The sequence below is a fragment of the Propithecus coquereli genome, unplaced genomic scaffold (assembly GCF_000956105.1).
Source record: "Propithecus coquereli isolate 6110/MARCELLA unplaced genomic scaffold, Pcoq_1.0 Scaffold2, whole genome shotgun sequence".
Taxonomy (NCBI): Eukaryota; Metazoa; Chordata; class Mammalia; order Primates; family Indriidae; genus Propithecus; species Propithecus coquereli.
The window spans coordinates 11,103,591-11,120,431 of record NW_012144966.1 but is presented as its reverse complement, the minus strand read 5'-3'; the positions used below and the strand labels follow the sequence as shown (position 1 = coordinate 11,120,431).

General features: G+C 36.4%; 1 protein-coding gene across 2 annotated transcripts in view; it reads right to left on the bottom strand.

Annotated features, from left to right (window-relative positions):
• RUNX1T1 (runt-related transcription factor 1; translocated to, 1 (cyclin D-related)) overlaps positions 1–16,841 on the bottom strand; it is a 128,310-nt gene that overhangs the window by 100,471 nt on the left and 10,998 nt on the right. The window contains exon 1 of one of the 2 annotated variants that reach the window (XM_012643633.1): positions 10,139–10,310. The exons of the other annotated variant lie outside the window; for it this stretch is intronic. Within the exon in view, the coding sequence (XP_012499087.1) occupies positions 10,139–10,226 (88 nt within the window). The 5' untranslated portion in view covers positions 10,227–10,310. Of the gene's footprint in view, positions 1–10,138; positions 10,311–16,841 lie in introns of those variants that run through there. 2 annotated transcript variants of the gene reach the window in all.

Here is a 16,841-nt window from a genome sequence, read left to right as displayed (position 1 = left end):
AGTCATCTCAATCAGCACTTTCCAAATCAGCAAATTTAGTCAACAAAATGCTGGGCTCCTAAAAAGTAAATACACAAATTGATTTTTGACAATAACTTTAGGTCATTCGTTAGAAAGGCATTATGGTATTGTATTGTATTACTCCAAGGTCTTTTTCACTTATTTCCAAAACAAAAGTCCTAAAGTACAAATTTTTCTTTTGTTCAAACCTGACTTACCCATGGGGACTAGCAGTCTACTGACATCGTCTGCAGTTCATGAGCGCTCTCTACACATGTGGAGGGAGAATTTGAGTTAAAGCTTTTCCACAGGTCTTCTCAACTTTCCCCTCTGCTTCTAGCAAGCTGTTGTGATACATTTTGACTTCACACAGTAGGTATTAAGTGAGTTAATTCAAAGGAGCTGAAACCTCATTGATCCTAATTGAAAGCAATACACCCAACCAAATACTTTCCTACCCCATCTGCTCTGGCCTGCCACCAGCTATTCAATACAAGAGAATTAATAGTTTCAGATATTCTAACCGACCCAATAAAGGCACTCATTTAAGCAGGGCTGCATTAACAAAGTGAAAAAACAAGGGCAAAATGGGTTCAAATGGAGCATTTTACTCCTAGTTGGCTTTAACAAAGCTGAATAAGGCTTATTCTGACTTTTTATGTGCAAGACTTGATAAACTGAATGAGAAGGCACTCAATGATCAGCCAAGGAGCATTGATGAATGGTCATTAAGACCCCCCTGCTCTTAGGGGAGACCCTTCCACAAAGTGGCACACCAGCTTGAAAGGGCGGACTCACTAATGTCCAGATTTCTCCGCTTGCTTGTTCTACTTTCAATTTCAGACCACTGGCCACCAAATGAGGCTGACATATTGGAAAATAATGTTTTATGGGCGAGTGGTAAAAAATAAAATGGAGGCATTAGCTCTGCTTTCAAATTCAAATCTGCTAGTTTTGTCAGACCCCAAAGGTTTTGATTTTCCACCCAGCTGGAAGCTATTAGTGTTTTCTAAAGGCATCCCACTGACAGGGCAAACCTACCTAATGTGTGAGCTGTTGGGCTAAGGGGGATGGACCTCTCTTTTGGATGATTTCCTAACTTCTCATCACTTTGACAGTCAATTAAATAGATACAACACCTAATAAAAATGTACATTAATTTGTTTCTGCCACTGAAAGACATCTGAAACTGTATTAAATAAAGGCCATAATAGATTGTCTCCTGACAAAGATAAATCCAATTATACTTTGTCTGCAAGAAAAACAAATGGTTTATGTTTTAGTTAGGCTACAACATAAGACACGGCCAACCACAAAGACATGAATGGGATAGAGAAGAAAAAGCAAAGCTTAAAAAGTTCATTGAAGTATTCCACCAAGGTAAGAAGTTATCTGTCATTTTAACTCCTTTATATAAATGGCTGTTGTAAACAACTAGACATTCATGTTATTTCCCTCAAATATTTCCTCTGGGGGCAATGATCGGCAAGCATTTGCACCTCCGCAACTTTCAGCTGGTTCACAGAAAAGCTCACAGGAACTCTGCTTAGAAGACAAAAGAACAGGAGACATGATTGCCATCTCAAGAATTTGAAGGGTGTATAAACATCATAGGGTCAAAGGGTTATTTAGGGCTGTCCAGGAGGGCCTGAGTGTTAGCAATAAGATGGAATCACATAAAAGAAAGCATGCTGGATAGAGGAAGCTCATCTTAATAGGTGATTATTCAGACATTACAGAGGCAGAAAAGCTTCACTTGCAACTAGATGGACAAAGCACCATACAACACAGTGGCCCATTGAGAACATGCTCTAGCATCTATAGAGAAATCCTATTCTACCAGGGCAAGCGGCAGGCTGAGAGCCAGTGGTCACAACCCCTAGCCTTCACCTATGACTGTGCATCTCCATCAGTTAAAGTAAGTTAATCATGGGCTTCACAACTGCAATTTGAAGATTCCAATCTTAAAATATTTTAAATAATGACTTCCTAAACTGGTAAGCCAGTCTCTATGATATTCTTTTTTCCATCTTCAATGTCTACAGAATAAAATGCTGGTTATACCATTCCAACAGTTTTTAAAGCAATATATTTGATTAACTCTGAAGTATAATGTTCTCTACATATGAATAAAAAGATGCGTATTAGTATATTTAAGTATGGAGAGTGCATGTATGTGTATTTGTGCAAAATGAAGTCTAAGATAAAATATCACTTGCTGAAAAATAAACAAAATCTATATTTATAATTATCCTTCATTTCTTTAGTAACAAAACAGATATATTTGTAATTATTATGAATTGTTTCTGACAATGTCAATGCCTTTAAAAATATCACTATATACTGATTTCCACCAACTTTTGATTTTCAATACCTAATATTAAAAGAAAACCAGAAATGCTATAACAGCTTTAACATTGCATTGGCTGAATGTTAAACACAAACTTTAAACCTACTAATACGGTTAAATGTAGATTCCTCCATAGGCATTAACAAAAGGTTAAATTATTTTAAAGTAAAAACACTGTCTTATTCATCCACAAGGCTGAACACTAGCTAAATTAACTTTTGTCTTTTCAAAAAGCATTTTCCCATAAAAACAATATATCTTAAAAACTATACACTTGCAATGTACATCTGCAAATAAGTTATCATTTATAGTTTCCTCATATTTTGTATAACTACAGCAATCACTCAGATAATACAGAAGACACCCTAACCACCCATCTCTTATTCATTTGACAAGGACTGTAACACTATATGGAAAACCTTTGTTTCAATGTCACCACCTCCCCATCTTGACTAATGGCGAGTTAGTTTTGTTAAAACGCAAGGGTGATGGCGTATGCTCCAATGAACTTTCCTTCCTCTCAGCACCAGAGACAAAAACCTGCAGCTCTGCTCTGTGCAGGCAGCCATCTGGACAGCTTTCCCTCAAAGCCCAGCCCACACCACACTGTAGGCAAAATCGGAGGGCTTGAGAGCTCTGTGGGGCTATTCATGACATACCAATTTCACATTTTCTGCTTGTACGCTTGCAACAATAAATGCTAATGAGGACTATGAATGACAATTTTAAAGACAATAAAAAGGTCTCCAAATCCCTTGCATATGGAGACACTGTTTTCAAAACTTCACCTTCTGTTACAGAGCTGCTAGAGACTAAAGGAGAAAAAAAGAATAACCTAAGGAAAACAATAAGATGATCAAAGCACAAGTGAATCCTTAAGATTTCCAGAGAAAGCAATCTGTGTAAGCCCAGCAAACAACAGATCTTACCACCCCTATGAACAACCCTATGAATGCATGAGGTACCTTTAATCTCTACTACCTTTGCCTTCTGTAGACATGTAGCTTAATAAAAGCAATTCTTGCTAAACTTTTTTTTTTTTTTTTTTTTGGAACCTGAGAGTTCTAAGAACAGCATTTGTCCAAAAATAATCATCATCATCATACTTTAACATATTTAAATAAATTCAAATGCAAACTGGTTCTCTTCTGTTAACATCTATTTTTTAAAATATGCAATGGTTCTGGGTGGTGAAATTATACATGATGTTTATTCTCTTTTTTATTTTTCGGTATTTTCCAAATCTTCTAAAATGAGCATTACTACATTTTGAACCAAGAAAACAATAAATATTACTTTAGGTGCAATGAAAGAACTGAACAAACCATATAAATGTTTTGACCTAGATAGAAATTAAGCTATTTTATACAGCAAGAAAACTAAAACAAAAGATTCGTCTTCCCAGAGTTTAGAAAAATTGTCTAAAGAGTATTCTTTTCATTAACAAGGATTAAAACACTTTCAACAAAATCCACCAGGTGGAGCAAATACACAGCAATAAAAAAAATCCCAGCATTTTTTTTCATCATCTTCTTTCACAGAACTTTTATCTCTAACAAACTCTCCACTTCTATCTCTCCACATTGCAAATTATCAAAATCTATGCACACATACTAATTTGCCACATTTATAAACAATTCAAATTTACTCAAAAATGGCTTTTAGCTATAATGAACTCTATCATAAATTTTCATTCCCAAACTGCTTTATTTGTTCAAATAACATCCAGCATAGCATATTTACCTTTATATCAATGTAAATTTTTAAGTTAATGTTTTTCAATGACCCTACAGGGTTTCACCAGGCAAAACAGAATTTAATGCTATATATTCTGAAATACACTAAAGAGTGGTTAAAGCCTATAAATCTCAGCTCGATTCTTTTACCCTGCATGGAAATTTCAATTCTTACTTCAACTTATTAAAATTATTCTTAATTTCATATATCAAAATCTTATTAAATTTGGGATACTATGCCTCTTTTACTTGTATCAAAATGTCCTTTTTTTCATTCCTGTTGGTAAATTGACACAAGTCCACGGTTACTAATATGTTTTCCTCTCTCTTTTCTAGAGTAATTCACTCCCTCCCATTCTCTTCTCCCACAGATTTTTTTCTTGCATTTCACCCCACACTTACTGAGCACACTCAGCGCAAGGCACCAAACCAATTTTCTCTTGTTCACATTCTGTTCTTTAATTCCTGACACCACCTGCAAGCCACAACTCTCCCCATTCACTTTTCAAAGTGTTCCAAGTTTTTCCTACGTTATACACTCTCTGCTGCCAAAGCTTAATGCTACAAATGGTGCTAATGTTACCTGCATTTAAGAAAGCTCCAGTTGGACAGAACTACCAAAAAGTTGGAGATTGAAAGAAGGGTACCGAGAGTCTCTCAGTGGAGGAGAACACTAGTTAGGAATGTTGATTGTGGCTTAAAATATATTTATATGTTTTCCTTTTTCGTATTTATACTGATGTTGAAAAGAGAAATGCTCTGAAAGAAATGCAGCAGGCTGATACATAAATAAGCATGCACATGCCTGAGGATACGCATAACACTTATGGCAGAGCTACTTACACTTGTGCATAATAGATCATGATGATGCCAACTCCATCACAAGGCATACACCAGGCTAATCCAATTATTTAAATGATTATATGCTTTTTACTGGAGTGGTATACAAATATATAAAATATCAACATTACTTCCATAATATAATATGAAAAAGAAGTTTTTAGAATAATTCCTACCAAGTTCTTTCCTGCAAAGCCCAATCTCTTTATTCTTTGCAAAGGACAGAATCAGTTCCCTGGAGCCACGCTTGTACACCAGGCAAAGGTATATACTCTCTCTTTACATGCCCATAACTCCTATTACCATTAATGGAAGGCACATATGTGCATCTAAAGGGTAAATGCTCTTCAGTCTGCATGACAGAATCCTAATGAAGTAGTTGGAAAAACCAAGTCAATGCACATGTAGTCACACATTCCCCTCCCTTTGCAGGAAACACCACCACCACCACCACCACCTTTGCTCCCCCCGACCAAGAGCAAAGACATTTCATCATCCCACAATGTGGATAAAGAACCTGCTGGATTTCCTCTTGGTAAGATAACATCTTGTTATATTCAGGCGATCTCACGAATGGCTCCATCTCCAAGCATTTTTCAGAATATTTATCCCATGTTACCATCAAACTGACCACACGCTGCTGTCCAAATATTATTTATCACCACCCCCAGTTTCATCAAAGGGTATATGCCCCTTCCCACAGCAAATGTAAAAGACCATATTCAAATTCCAAGGAAAGGGGAAAATAAAAATCCAACCTTAAAAGTTCTATCACCTTTAACAATGGACAGTGCTATTTTCATGGATAGATTAAGATTCCAAAACTGCCTCATAAAAAACAGTCTCTGAATTACTAGCTCCATACTGAACTACCAGTGAGTTTGACTCAAAAAGAGCAGCACGCATAGGACACTACATAACAGGAACTATGAAATTAAGAACCCAACAAATTAAGGCCAGTCCTACACTGGTTAATGTCTGTTGCTGTTACAAGAGATTGTTTCATAGCAAGGCCAGAAGTGTATAACGGAAGAGCCAAATTTTTAAATCCTTTCTTGAAAAAAATCAAGCATATCTGTCAGTGCAGTCCAGGAGAGAGCAGGGGACGCAGCATTGGCAGGAACCTCAAATTCCTGACCAAACCCTCTTCCACACAATGCCTTCTGAAAGAAAGGAACCCAGGGCTTGAGCCAGCCTGACGCTGGCAGACAGACAGGGCTGGCCTTGCAGGATGTCAGAGCGCCAGGCGGCTGCGAGAGATACTGGATTTTCACACAATCCCAGCCTGACTGTTTTGCTCTTCAGGTAATTAAACAAGGAAGCAGGGCTGCTGGGTATGAGCCTGACCCCAAAGCTGCGGCTCCATGGTTCTGCATATCAACTTCCGCAAGAACTGCCCCGAGCATCAACAGAACATTCTCCTCTCACTCTCTCTCATTTCCTTCTCCACCTCTTCCTACAGCTGACCCAGAAACAAATCCTGCTTACAAAAACATCCATAAGAAAGGTCTGAATTTATTTGTAATAAAAATCTCTGTGCTATTCCTGGCCATAATCCTCCAAATTTTATAAAGTAAAAAACTACCTCAATGGCAGGAACATCGTAAATATTCATATATAACAAATGTATATAAAACACTGGTGTCTTAATCAAGATGAGTTAGTCAAAGAAAATAATACCCAAATAATAATTTTAACATGTGCTTGATTAAAGTGTGAATCTTCAAATTCAAAAAGCTTCCCAAGAAATAAATAATTTTGATAGTCCAGTTTACACATTAAATATTTGTTGTGGTGCATAATTAACGGTTATTTTTACATTTTGATAGTAGTCATTAATGTAATCAACTAACACCTATTATCTGTTTTATTACATTTCATCAAAAATCTTATTTAAACAAACTTTAAAATATGCCTGTATGCAAAGTCACCATTAAAACTCCGGAATACAAAAAAATATCCTTTAAAAAATAAGAAAGTGATATATTTATATATGTTATACATATTAAGTAATGATTAGAATCATGCAAATAATATATTCTTCCTTCATCTCAAAATCCATAGAGTAAAATATAGGCTGAAAGAGACAGAGACCAAAAGAGAGAAGAATACAAAAGCATGCCTGCTTGTCTGTGTTCAACACAAAGAACATTAAATGAAAACAACTGGCATGCTGCCAAATTCCTATAGAGGCAAAGAGATTCAAATAAATTGATTTCACGCATCACACTGACCTGGGATCAGTGTGCAGTGCTACAATAAGCTCAAAGCTCCATGTGGGGTAAAGCCCATTAATGCTATCAGACCCCTCAAACATGCCCAAGAAAAACTAAAAGCAGACACTCTAAAACCAGCAATTTTACTTAAGAAAATAACTTTCCTCTTTTCCTAACAAAGATACCAATATTTAAAGGTACACAGCATCATCTATGTTAACATTTTAAAAATAATCCTTTTTCAAAATACGAATGTGGATATTTGAAACCCATACAATATGTAAAAACTGATACTACCTAAATATCCCAACCCATGATACCCATGAATGTAAACACACACCACTTTGCAACAAAAGTCTCCCATCATTCTTTCCTCCCATGCTATTTTCTCTTGCATCTTTTAGAAAGCCAATGGATCTTTCTTTTTTAATATGACAAGTATTGGACCCTTCTTAGAATTTTTCTTAACGGCTTTTAAGAGCAAGCTCCTCAGGCCAGATATTACTCCTAGCTGTCCCAAATCCATCCAGGCCTCCCAATGACACGCATTACAGCAGAACAACTCCGAACAGCATTCTAGAGGACCAAGCACTGTGTGTGTTTTGGGTATGCTTTAAAGCATGGTGCTGGGGGCAGGACATACCAGTGTTCTGCTTTTACCAGCTTCCACCCAAGCTGATGGCATGCCCTCCCCCCATATTATTTCCCCCCTAGCCACCAACCTAACAGAGGCAGGCCTGTCTCCGGAGACCCCCTTGCCTGCTTCAAACCTGCCCCCCACCACACCCACCCACCCCAGACTCTCTAGCGCCACCTCAGGCCATTCTCACTCACAACGCCCACTGGTCAGCTTCTGGTAGTCCTTAGCTGTTTTTGCTTCCAAATTACAACTCCAGAACTCCAAGAACCCAATGGATTCCAGGTGTTTGCAAATTTAAAGTATGTGATTTCTGTTCCTCTCAACTTCTTGGTCAACTTGAGTCTGAATCCCATATTTCTATACATCCATTCTTATCACAAAGGAAGAAAAAACTAGGAGTAAATTTTTTAATGCCAAATAGAAAATAAAGAAAACTCAACAGTTATAAAATAAGCCAACACAAATGTGTATGTGCGTATACACACTGTGTACACGTATCATTCTCTTAAGTATGTACATACACATTACACATATAGGAAAGAGAGAGGGAAAAAGAAGAAATTCAACATGGTGTTTCCAATACATGATGCTGGATATTAAGTATTTGCATATTATAACAAATATGAATGCATTAAGTTGTATTAAGATGTGGGTCCTTACGTGCATTTTGGCTCTTCCGTGTTACAATGGTTCACTGCCAAGAGGTCACAGATATATTCCATATGACCAGAAGAGAATATGATTGTAATGGGATGGATGGGTATGGATAAAGATAACAAATAACTACATGTATTTACATTATATGTTCAAGTTTTAAAATCCAATATCCTTTTCAATTTTTAATCTGCATCTTATTTTCATCATATTAATACCAACCCTGACAGAGATAAATTAGGCAGAGAGCAAAGAATTACATCCTGTTTGGAAACATACCTTCTTCTGATGGAAGATGAGGAAAAACAATTCTAAAGCAGGGTTGGTGATGGTAGTTATTATTATTAGTTTGTTTCCTTTAAGATAAGATATTGCTACCATTCTTTTTCTCTAAGTAAGACTTCAGAAATCTAATCAACCAAGATTTCAGTTCTCAAAAAAACTAATTGTTAGTAACGACAGTATGTAAAGTAAGAAGATAGAAGCAGAGATGGGAGATGCTCAATTGCTTAATACAACTGGACTCTTTGCCTTCTCTTTTGAATTGATGTCTCTCACTAATTATAGTAGAAGAACATCGTCATAACATGGAGGAGGAGGAATGAAAGGAAGCAAAATACAGACACAGAAAGAAAATCATGATTAAGGCCTCCCCAAAGTAATATATCATTCTACAGGGAATTATTTCATCTTTTCTGATCTTTCCAAAAAACCTGTCATTTGCCAACACCTTCCTGGGAACTTTAAGAACAAGCCAGGAAGTATTTGTAGGAATGGCAAGAGTAGTGATTGTGGGGTGGACGCCAGCAGTGGTGTTTCCAGAACAATGGTCACAGAGGGTAAATATTTTGCTACCCCTTTCCACATAGTCACGCAGTCACTGAACTTCAAATCCGTTCCCCAATCACTAGAGTGCCAACCGGTGTCACACGACATTTGTGTTGACTCTCAACTTTTTCTTAGCAGTTTATCCTTATTCACTGGTGCTTCTGCACAAGTCCACTATCTGCTAAACCTGAAACAGGAGACATCAACTCTCTGAACCCATAACTCAGGGCTTCCTTGAATTTTCAAATGTTGCAGACTTTAAGAAGTCTCTTGCCAAATGGCAATGCTTAGTTTATATTTGCTATTTTCCTAAAGTGAGCTATCACTTTTTTTTTTTAACATGTCTATGGATATGAATTCTGCTTAGGAAGTGATATTCGCCTAAAAGTTTTTTTAAAAAATCCAAATCAACAAGAAGAAATAATAAATTGAAAAACACTTTTTTGCCTGTTTAGTCAACAAACTGTTTCAGAAAACACCATCTCCTTGCTACAATAAACACAGAAATCATGGCATAGCTTTTACTCTTTAACTCCAAGTATTGCTCAGCTTATAACAGATGTATCATGAAACATGGCAAGGAGCACTGCAACAAGAAAAGGGTAAAAAAAAATTGGTACTTGATCATTTGATATCTTCAGACCCAAAGCTATCAAGTAAGGTTCCCATAGCCAGATTGGTCCCCGTCCAATCCCCACACCCAAAGATTTCAAAGACAAACGTTTAAAACATACAATGCAAAGTCTTTATCAACAAGCACTAGAATAAGGAAGGAAAAAAAGAAAATCTTCACAATTATAATTTATTGGAAAAAATAATTGATTTTCTTGTATGTAAGTAAATTACAAAATCAAAATATTTGTCTGTTCCTTACCTTGACAATATTCAAAGTTCCCTTTTTTCCGGCAGTCACCTATTACTAAACTCAGTGCTCTCCAAGTGTTTCTTTTGACAGATATCATTCTCCACCAATCGCTCTGCTAATTTCCTCTCTCCTTTTCTGACTGGGACAGAGATTATGTTCACCAGCCCAGAGATCAATCTTTTCTATTGACAACAACAAAGGGAAAAAAAATGCATATATCACAACCAGTCTGAAGTATAATACCCACCTATTTACATAATACTAGGCCAGTTTTGTTTTATAAAACAGATACAAACTCTTCTAAATTTTAGAAGAATCCAAAACAATCCCCATTGTCTCAGTTCCTATAATGATATGCTCTAAAAGACTTTTAATTTTCTAGTCATCTGACTCAAAGCTGGATTCATTCTGAACTTGAAAACTCTTCTTTTCTTAAATTGGTGTTAAAGTACATGTACGTCAATACCTTAAGAGAATGTGTTAGATTTTACCTGTTTTGAAAAAATTAAATAATTTGTCAAATAGTATGGTTTCTTTAGAAAACACTTTAGACATCGTATGTTTTTATTTTTTGGAATTTTGCATGCAAGTTAATTCTGTTTCAAAACAAGTGATATCCACATTGTTTCATTGTTCTGAATTTCGATATTACCATTATTAGCTAACATAGTTTAAAACAACTAATAACAGTGAAGAATAATTTTTATGTAATTAAGTAGTTTAACAATATCAGTAAAAACAATTATTGGTGAATTATTTTACAAAATCAACAAACTTCTACCACTTTCGTTTCTTCTTCTAAAGCAATCCAAATTTTCTCATTTTCCCTGCTAGATTTGGCAGGTTTAGAATTTGCTCATTCATCTATTCACAAATATTTACTGAATGCCTATTACTCACCTACTACTATTAATATGACTACTACTACCACCATTACTATGAATAGAAAAAGCATCACTAATTCTTACACTCTGTGAAATACAAAGGTCTAGCACAATCATATGTACAGAAGGCAGGAACTCAATAAATGCAAAGGAATAAAGATTTATAAATGTATAAAGATTTTTTAAAAAGTACTAAGACTGCTGCTATTATTGAGATGAAATTATTTCCTAGAAATTAAAATTGATGAACATACTCAAACGTATATAAAACAAGCAGATTCTATTTTTTTAAAAAATTAATGTTCTTTATGTGCCACATTATGACTTTGTTGTGATACAATCAGTTGTTTCTTGTTGTTCTTTACAGTAAAAAATAAACAACTAAGTACTGATCAGGAAAAATAGGGTACTAGGATATTTCTTAGCTGCAAATTGCCTTCACGCTCAGCAAAGATCATTAAATACAATCAGTTGGAACTTGGAAATATTTAGCTTACTATGAAACTTACAATTTTATTAAATGATAAAGCAAAAAAAGTCAATAAGAAAATAACCAAGATACACAGATACATATAAACATATATACATTATACTCAATACTAAAACACTGGTGTGGGGGAAGGGCACACAGAAGCAGAGATTGAAAGTAAACACACGTTAATATTTCTGGAAGATAGAAATATGGGTAATTTTTTTACACAATTCTGTTATTTCTAATGTTTCTATACCAAGATAAAAACATTTTATAAATGGAGGCTAAACAAATATTATATGGGGAAAAAGAAGAAAGTGGATACTTTTCTCAGAATTAATCATGATATATGATAATATTTTGTGCTTCAGCAACCATCAACAAAAGACACCAGAGAGTCTGATACAAGTGAATCATGCCCCTTTATGGGCCATAGTTATAATCTCCACTGAACAAATGAAGCAGGCAAGCATACACAAATCCTCCAGAGTCTAAGTCTACTCCTTCCTTCTCATGACTGTTAAATACCAGACTAATGACTGGGTTTACTAACAAAAATGGTGTAGTGAATTTTGGTTTTGAGGCACATAAAATTACCATATGAATAAACTTCCTTTAAAGACAAATTTCTCAATTAGAAATGATCCCTTAATATAGAATATACTGTTTCACTTTTTAACTTCATTTGTGTTGTCTATTTTAATCAGAGTATTAAGAAGTAAACGAAGAAAAGTTGGCAGGAAGGCAGTGTTATGAAATATTTTAAATGTACATATTTATAAATTCTTAAATGTTAACACAGTATACAAATACACAAACAATATATAATGTAAACCTAAAGTTACCCATAAAAATTTTCCCCACTTAATGATTTTATATATGAAACAATATATCACAATCAACAGGATAACTCAAAAAAAAAGGAACTAATCTTTAGATTTTTCAAAATAATGACTTTAAAGTATCATGTTTGTGCTTCATACATTCAACACATTAAATGCCCTTCCAGTGTGAAATGATAATAGAATAAGTGATAGTAACGAGCCCTATGAAATATATGTTCAGATATTTCTGATACCTATTCCACACTAAAGTCTGTATCATGTGCAAATGATAATAAAATTTCTCTATCTTTAATAATTGCTTTGTTTGGATCCCTGGCCCTCAAATTTGCAAAATCTCATTATGAGGGGAACATACTGAGAAAAGTTTAAAAGCTAAGCTCCACCAAGAGCAGAATGCCTCAAACAATTTGTAGTTCTACAAGAGTGTTATTAAAAAGGCTCAAAAAAAAAAAAAAAGGCTCAACATGTTGTATTACCATGGAAATTGTGGAAAACATACATTCCCAAACAAATATTACTTTTTCTCAATGGTATGAAGTAATGAAAACCACATGTGTAAATCTGCGATCCGTGCAGTAGTTCAAGCTGCAGCTAATAGAAAATACAGAAAGTGAACTCTGCTATATAAAGGATTCTTGTTACAGAAATATAATGTGAAAACCAGATGCAGACAGAAAACCTTAATCACAGATGGGAATGTAATCACTGGCATACAGAATACTTTTTTGATCAATCTTAACCATATGCGCAATGTATTTATTTTCTAAGGAATGCAATAACTTGAGAGAACCTTCTATTTGAATTCAGTTAACCTCATATTTATAATGCTTTTATCTTACTCCCCCATCCCTTCAATGTGTACACTGAGCCAAGGGTTTAAAAGGAAGAGTTGCTGGCCTTGGCAAATCATTCTTGTATCAGTTTATCTTTCAAAAATTTAATAGGATGTAAAGTCTACACACATCACAACCAACCTCGAAAGAGATCAAGTGCGGCTCCCCCTTACTGTATTCTCAATCACTGCCAGGAATCCTCTCACTGCCTAAACACATTGCCCTGGAGAATTCTATCAACATTTGGGCATTTTTTCCTTTAGTAAATAATACATACTTATTCCAAAAATGAGCATTTAATCACACCTTGTTTTATCTATCAACCTGGGTTGAATCAAACCTTAACTCTAACTTTTCTCTTTCCCTTCATAAAAACATTTCACAGCATAAAGGATGTTCTTTTACATTAACAAAAATACAATTTGTTTTTGGTTCTAAGGGAAACTACCACAAAAGGAACCTGTTATATCATATCATATCAGAAAACATGACCTTGGTAAGTACAGTCCCTGGCACTGGATAGTAGCTTACCTTTGTCAAAGCTTCACCATGTTATTTGTAAGCAATTCTCCTGTATCTCCCTGATCTGAAGTAGTAGTCAACAGAGCACCATGCATGCCTCCCTTCAGGGCTATACTCAACTTCCAACAGGAAGCGACCGGGACATTGTGTTATTTGGGTGTCCCTCAGCGTAGGTCATGTTAACTACATGTCATTATCCTACTTTCACAAGCTTCCTTAAGCTTCCATGACATGCATTCATCCAGATTCTCTTTCTAAACTACTCATCTCCTAGATACACACAGAGAAGCACAAGGTCCTTATTCCTGCCCTAGTCTCACATTCAAGACCCTTCATAACTTGGCACTAATGCATAGTTTTCAGCCTCCACTCTGACCATGGCCTTACAGAGTGCAGCTATTTGCTGGCTACATAAACTCCCCAAGGGAATGCTTCATCTCATCCTTACAGCTTTGTTCAGCAACATCAGGGCTCTTCCCATACACTGCTGCATGGCCAGCGCCTTCTCATCTCCCGGGTTTCAGTTCAAGAATCATCTCAGAGATGGTTTTCCCAGCCATCCAAAAGAAAGTCTCACCACAACCACCCCATCATTCTAATAGTATTTCTTAATTGTCTTCATTACGTTTAAGACTATGTGAACTAATCTTAATAGCTTCTTTGTTATCTTTCTCCCTCTCCCACCCCTGAACTATAAGCTCTATGAGAGCAGGGCTCTCATCTGTATTGCTTATTACCCTTATCTTGTGTACTTGGAACTATACTCAGTACACAGCAGTAGCCCAAATAAAAACAAATAAATCTCACCTAATGAAATGCCACAAAGGCCCAATTCTAACCTAGGACTTCCACAAACCTTTAGCTGGCTATTCCTAGGGCCCGTGATCTTTTTCTCTTCCTTATATTGTAGCAGCATTTGTGGCCTACATCAGGCTTGGCAGCCCTTTCCCTGCCAGAAACTGCCCACAGGTGCTGTACAGACATAGGCCAGCACAGAAATCACCCAGGACATCCAGGGCTGTGAGGCCAGCCCTTCCTCCTACACTGAGAAGCAGGATGCTGTGATTGAAACTGCAGCTTGAGTCCACACAACCTGTAAGATGTAAATGCACTCTAGCAGTTTTTATGCAGAGGCTTATCTCCCAATTGAGTTCCTTAGCTGTTGTAGAAAAGAATTCCCACCTTATTCTCTTTACACCTTCAGGCCCTGCATTGATGAACTACATTCATTCCACCAGCAGAGCCACGAGGGCGTGGCCATGTTTACCCAACAATGCTCACACCCAGTGCTTAGCACAGTGCCTGGCACACTGAAGGAGTTCACATAAACACTGGCTGAGTGAACAGGGAATAAATGATAATCAAATATTATCCGGTCTTTCTTCAAGCCCTTTCTCTTGTGATAGGGCATTATTTCAAAATCCTACAAATGTTATTTTTAAAGAACAAATTAATCAGAAGGCAGATGACCAACAATGCAGTATGATTAATGAGTTAATAAACCAGCCAATTTTAAATGGTAAAAAGCTGTTAAATATCTCCTCTGTTATAATTTTCAAGAAATAAGAAATAAAGTGTTGTAAAATGACTGTGGCCTGCATGCACGAACCACTTAGAAGGCTACTGCACACGCACTCTGGCTGGACTGAAATCTCAGCTCCTACACTAACTTATCAGCTATTTGACCTTGGACAAGTCACTTAACCTCTGTAAGCTTCAGATTCAAATCTCTAAAGTAGAATAATAATACCTAACTTAATGGGATGATATGAAGAGATAATTCTTATAAAGTGCCTATCTTAGTGCTCCTAGTGCAAGTATAATTTTATCCAATGTGCTCAGCTGTTATCATTTGATACTAGAAAGGAGGTAGTGCCTCTATTAATATTATAGTTCAAAGTATTAAAATAAAATCAAAGGGCACTACTCAAAAATGACCTAGTACAATCATAATCTTTTTCTTTCTGAAAGTTGTTACTGTACTATTAGTGATAAAAAAATAAATAAATAAAGTATCCAGAATCAGTCAACACAACCAAAATATGCAGAAGCTTCAGGTCCTAAAACATTTTGAGTGGCAAAGAAAAAATGTTTCCTGATTTTTTTTTTTTTATCTAATTTCATCTGTGAAAGACCATCTCTAGGGAATAAGAGAAGAAAGAACCAATCATTTCCAAAGACTGGTTTTCTCCAAATAAAGGTATCTGTTCCATGCCAGCAACTTCCATAGGAAAGAAAAATGGGACTTTGAAAGTATCTGCATTCATGGCTCATGGTCACACATCTCAAGAGACTACCACAACTGTCCAGCTGCAAACATGGCCTGGTTGCTGCTGCTCCTTATCAGCTGATCTCTCTCTCTCTCCTCCCTTTCATCCTCCCTCCCTTTGTCTCTGTCTCTTAAAAACTTGGAAACTTGTGGTATCTTTGTACTCTAAATGGAAACTTTTCTAAGTACAGTGAAAGGTCTTGATAGTTTTCCATTTTTACTTTAGTTTAATTCCCACCTGCAGTCTGCATGGCTGGCCCTGTTCATGGGGAAACTCCTGGGTGGTGGGATTTGAATAACTCCAGGAGAGTGGTGGTAGTAAGCCCCGGAACAGCAAAGCCTTAAAGGAAAAAAACTAGGTTCAGACCTTGCCCCATCACTGGTGCAGGGTCATCTTGGGCAAGTAGATCCATAGCGGTGACTTACAAAATGAGCTCACTCCCAAGCCAGTATTAAATAATATGTAAACCTCACTCCATAAAGGCTTCCAATATGCCTCCTCCCCACATATATCTCTTTGAAATTGTTCAGTCACTTGCATTAAGAAACTGAAGTCTCATTCAGTTGAGAAGGGTCATGCAGAGCAGTACAATGGACATTGGAGACTCAGAAGCGGGGAGGATGGAAAACGGGTGAGGGAAGAAAAACTACCTATCAGGGGTAGTGTACACTATTTGGGTGACAGGTACACTAAAAACCCAGACATCACCACTATACAATTCATCCAGGCAACCAAAAACCACTTGTACCCCTAAATCTATCAAAATATTGAAAGAAACAAACTGAAGGCTGTACTTCTGAAAGTGCGTCTTCAAACAGAAATGTCACCTGAAGGATTAACAGTGAGACGCTTCACCCACATCTGCATTCTGAGCCATGACTCTTAG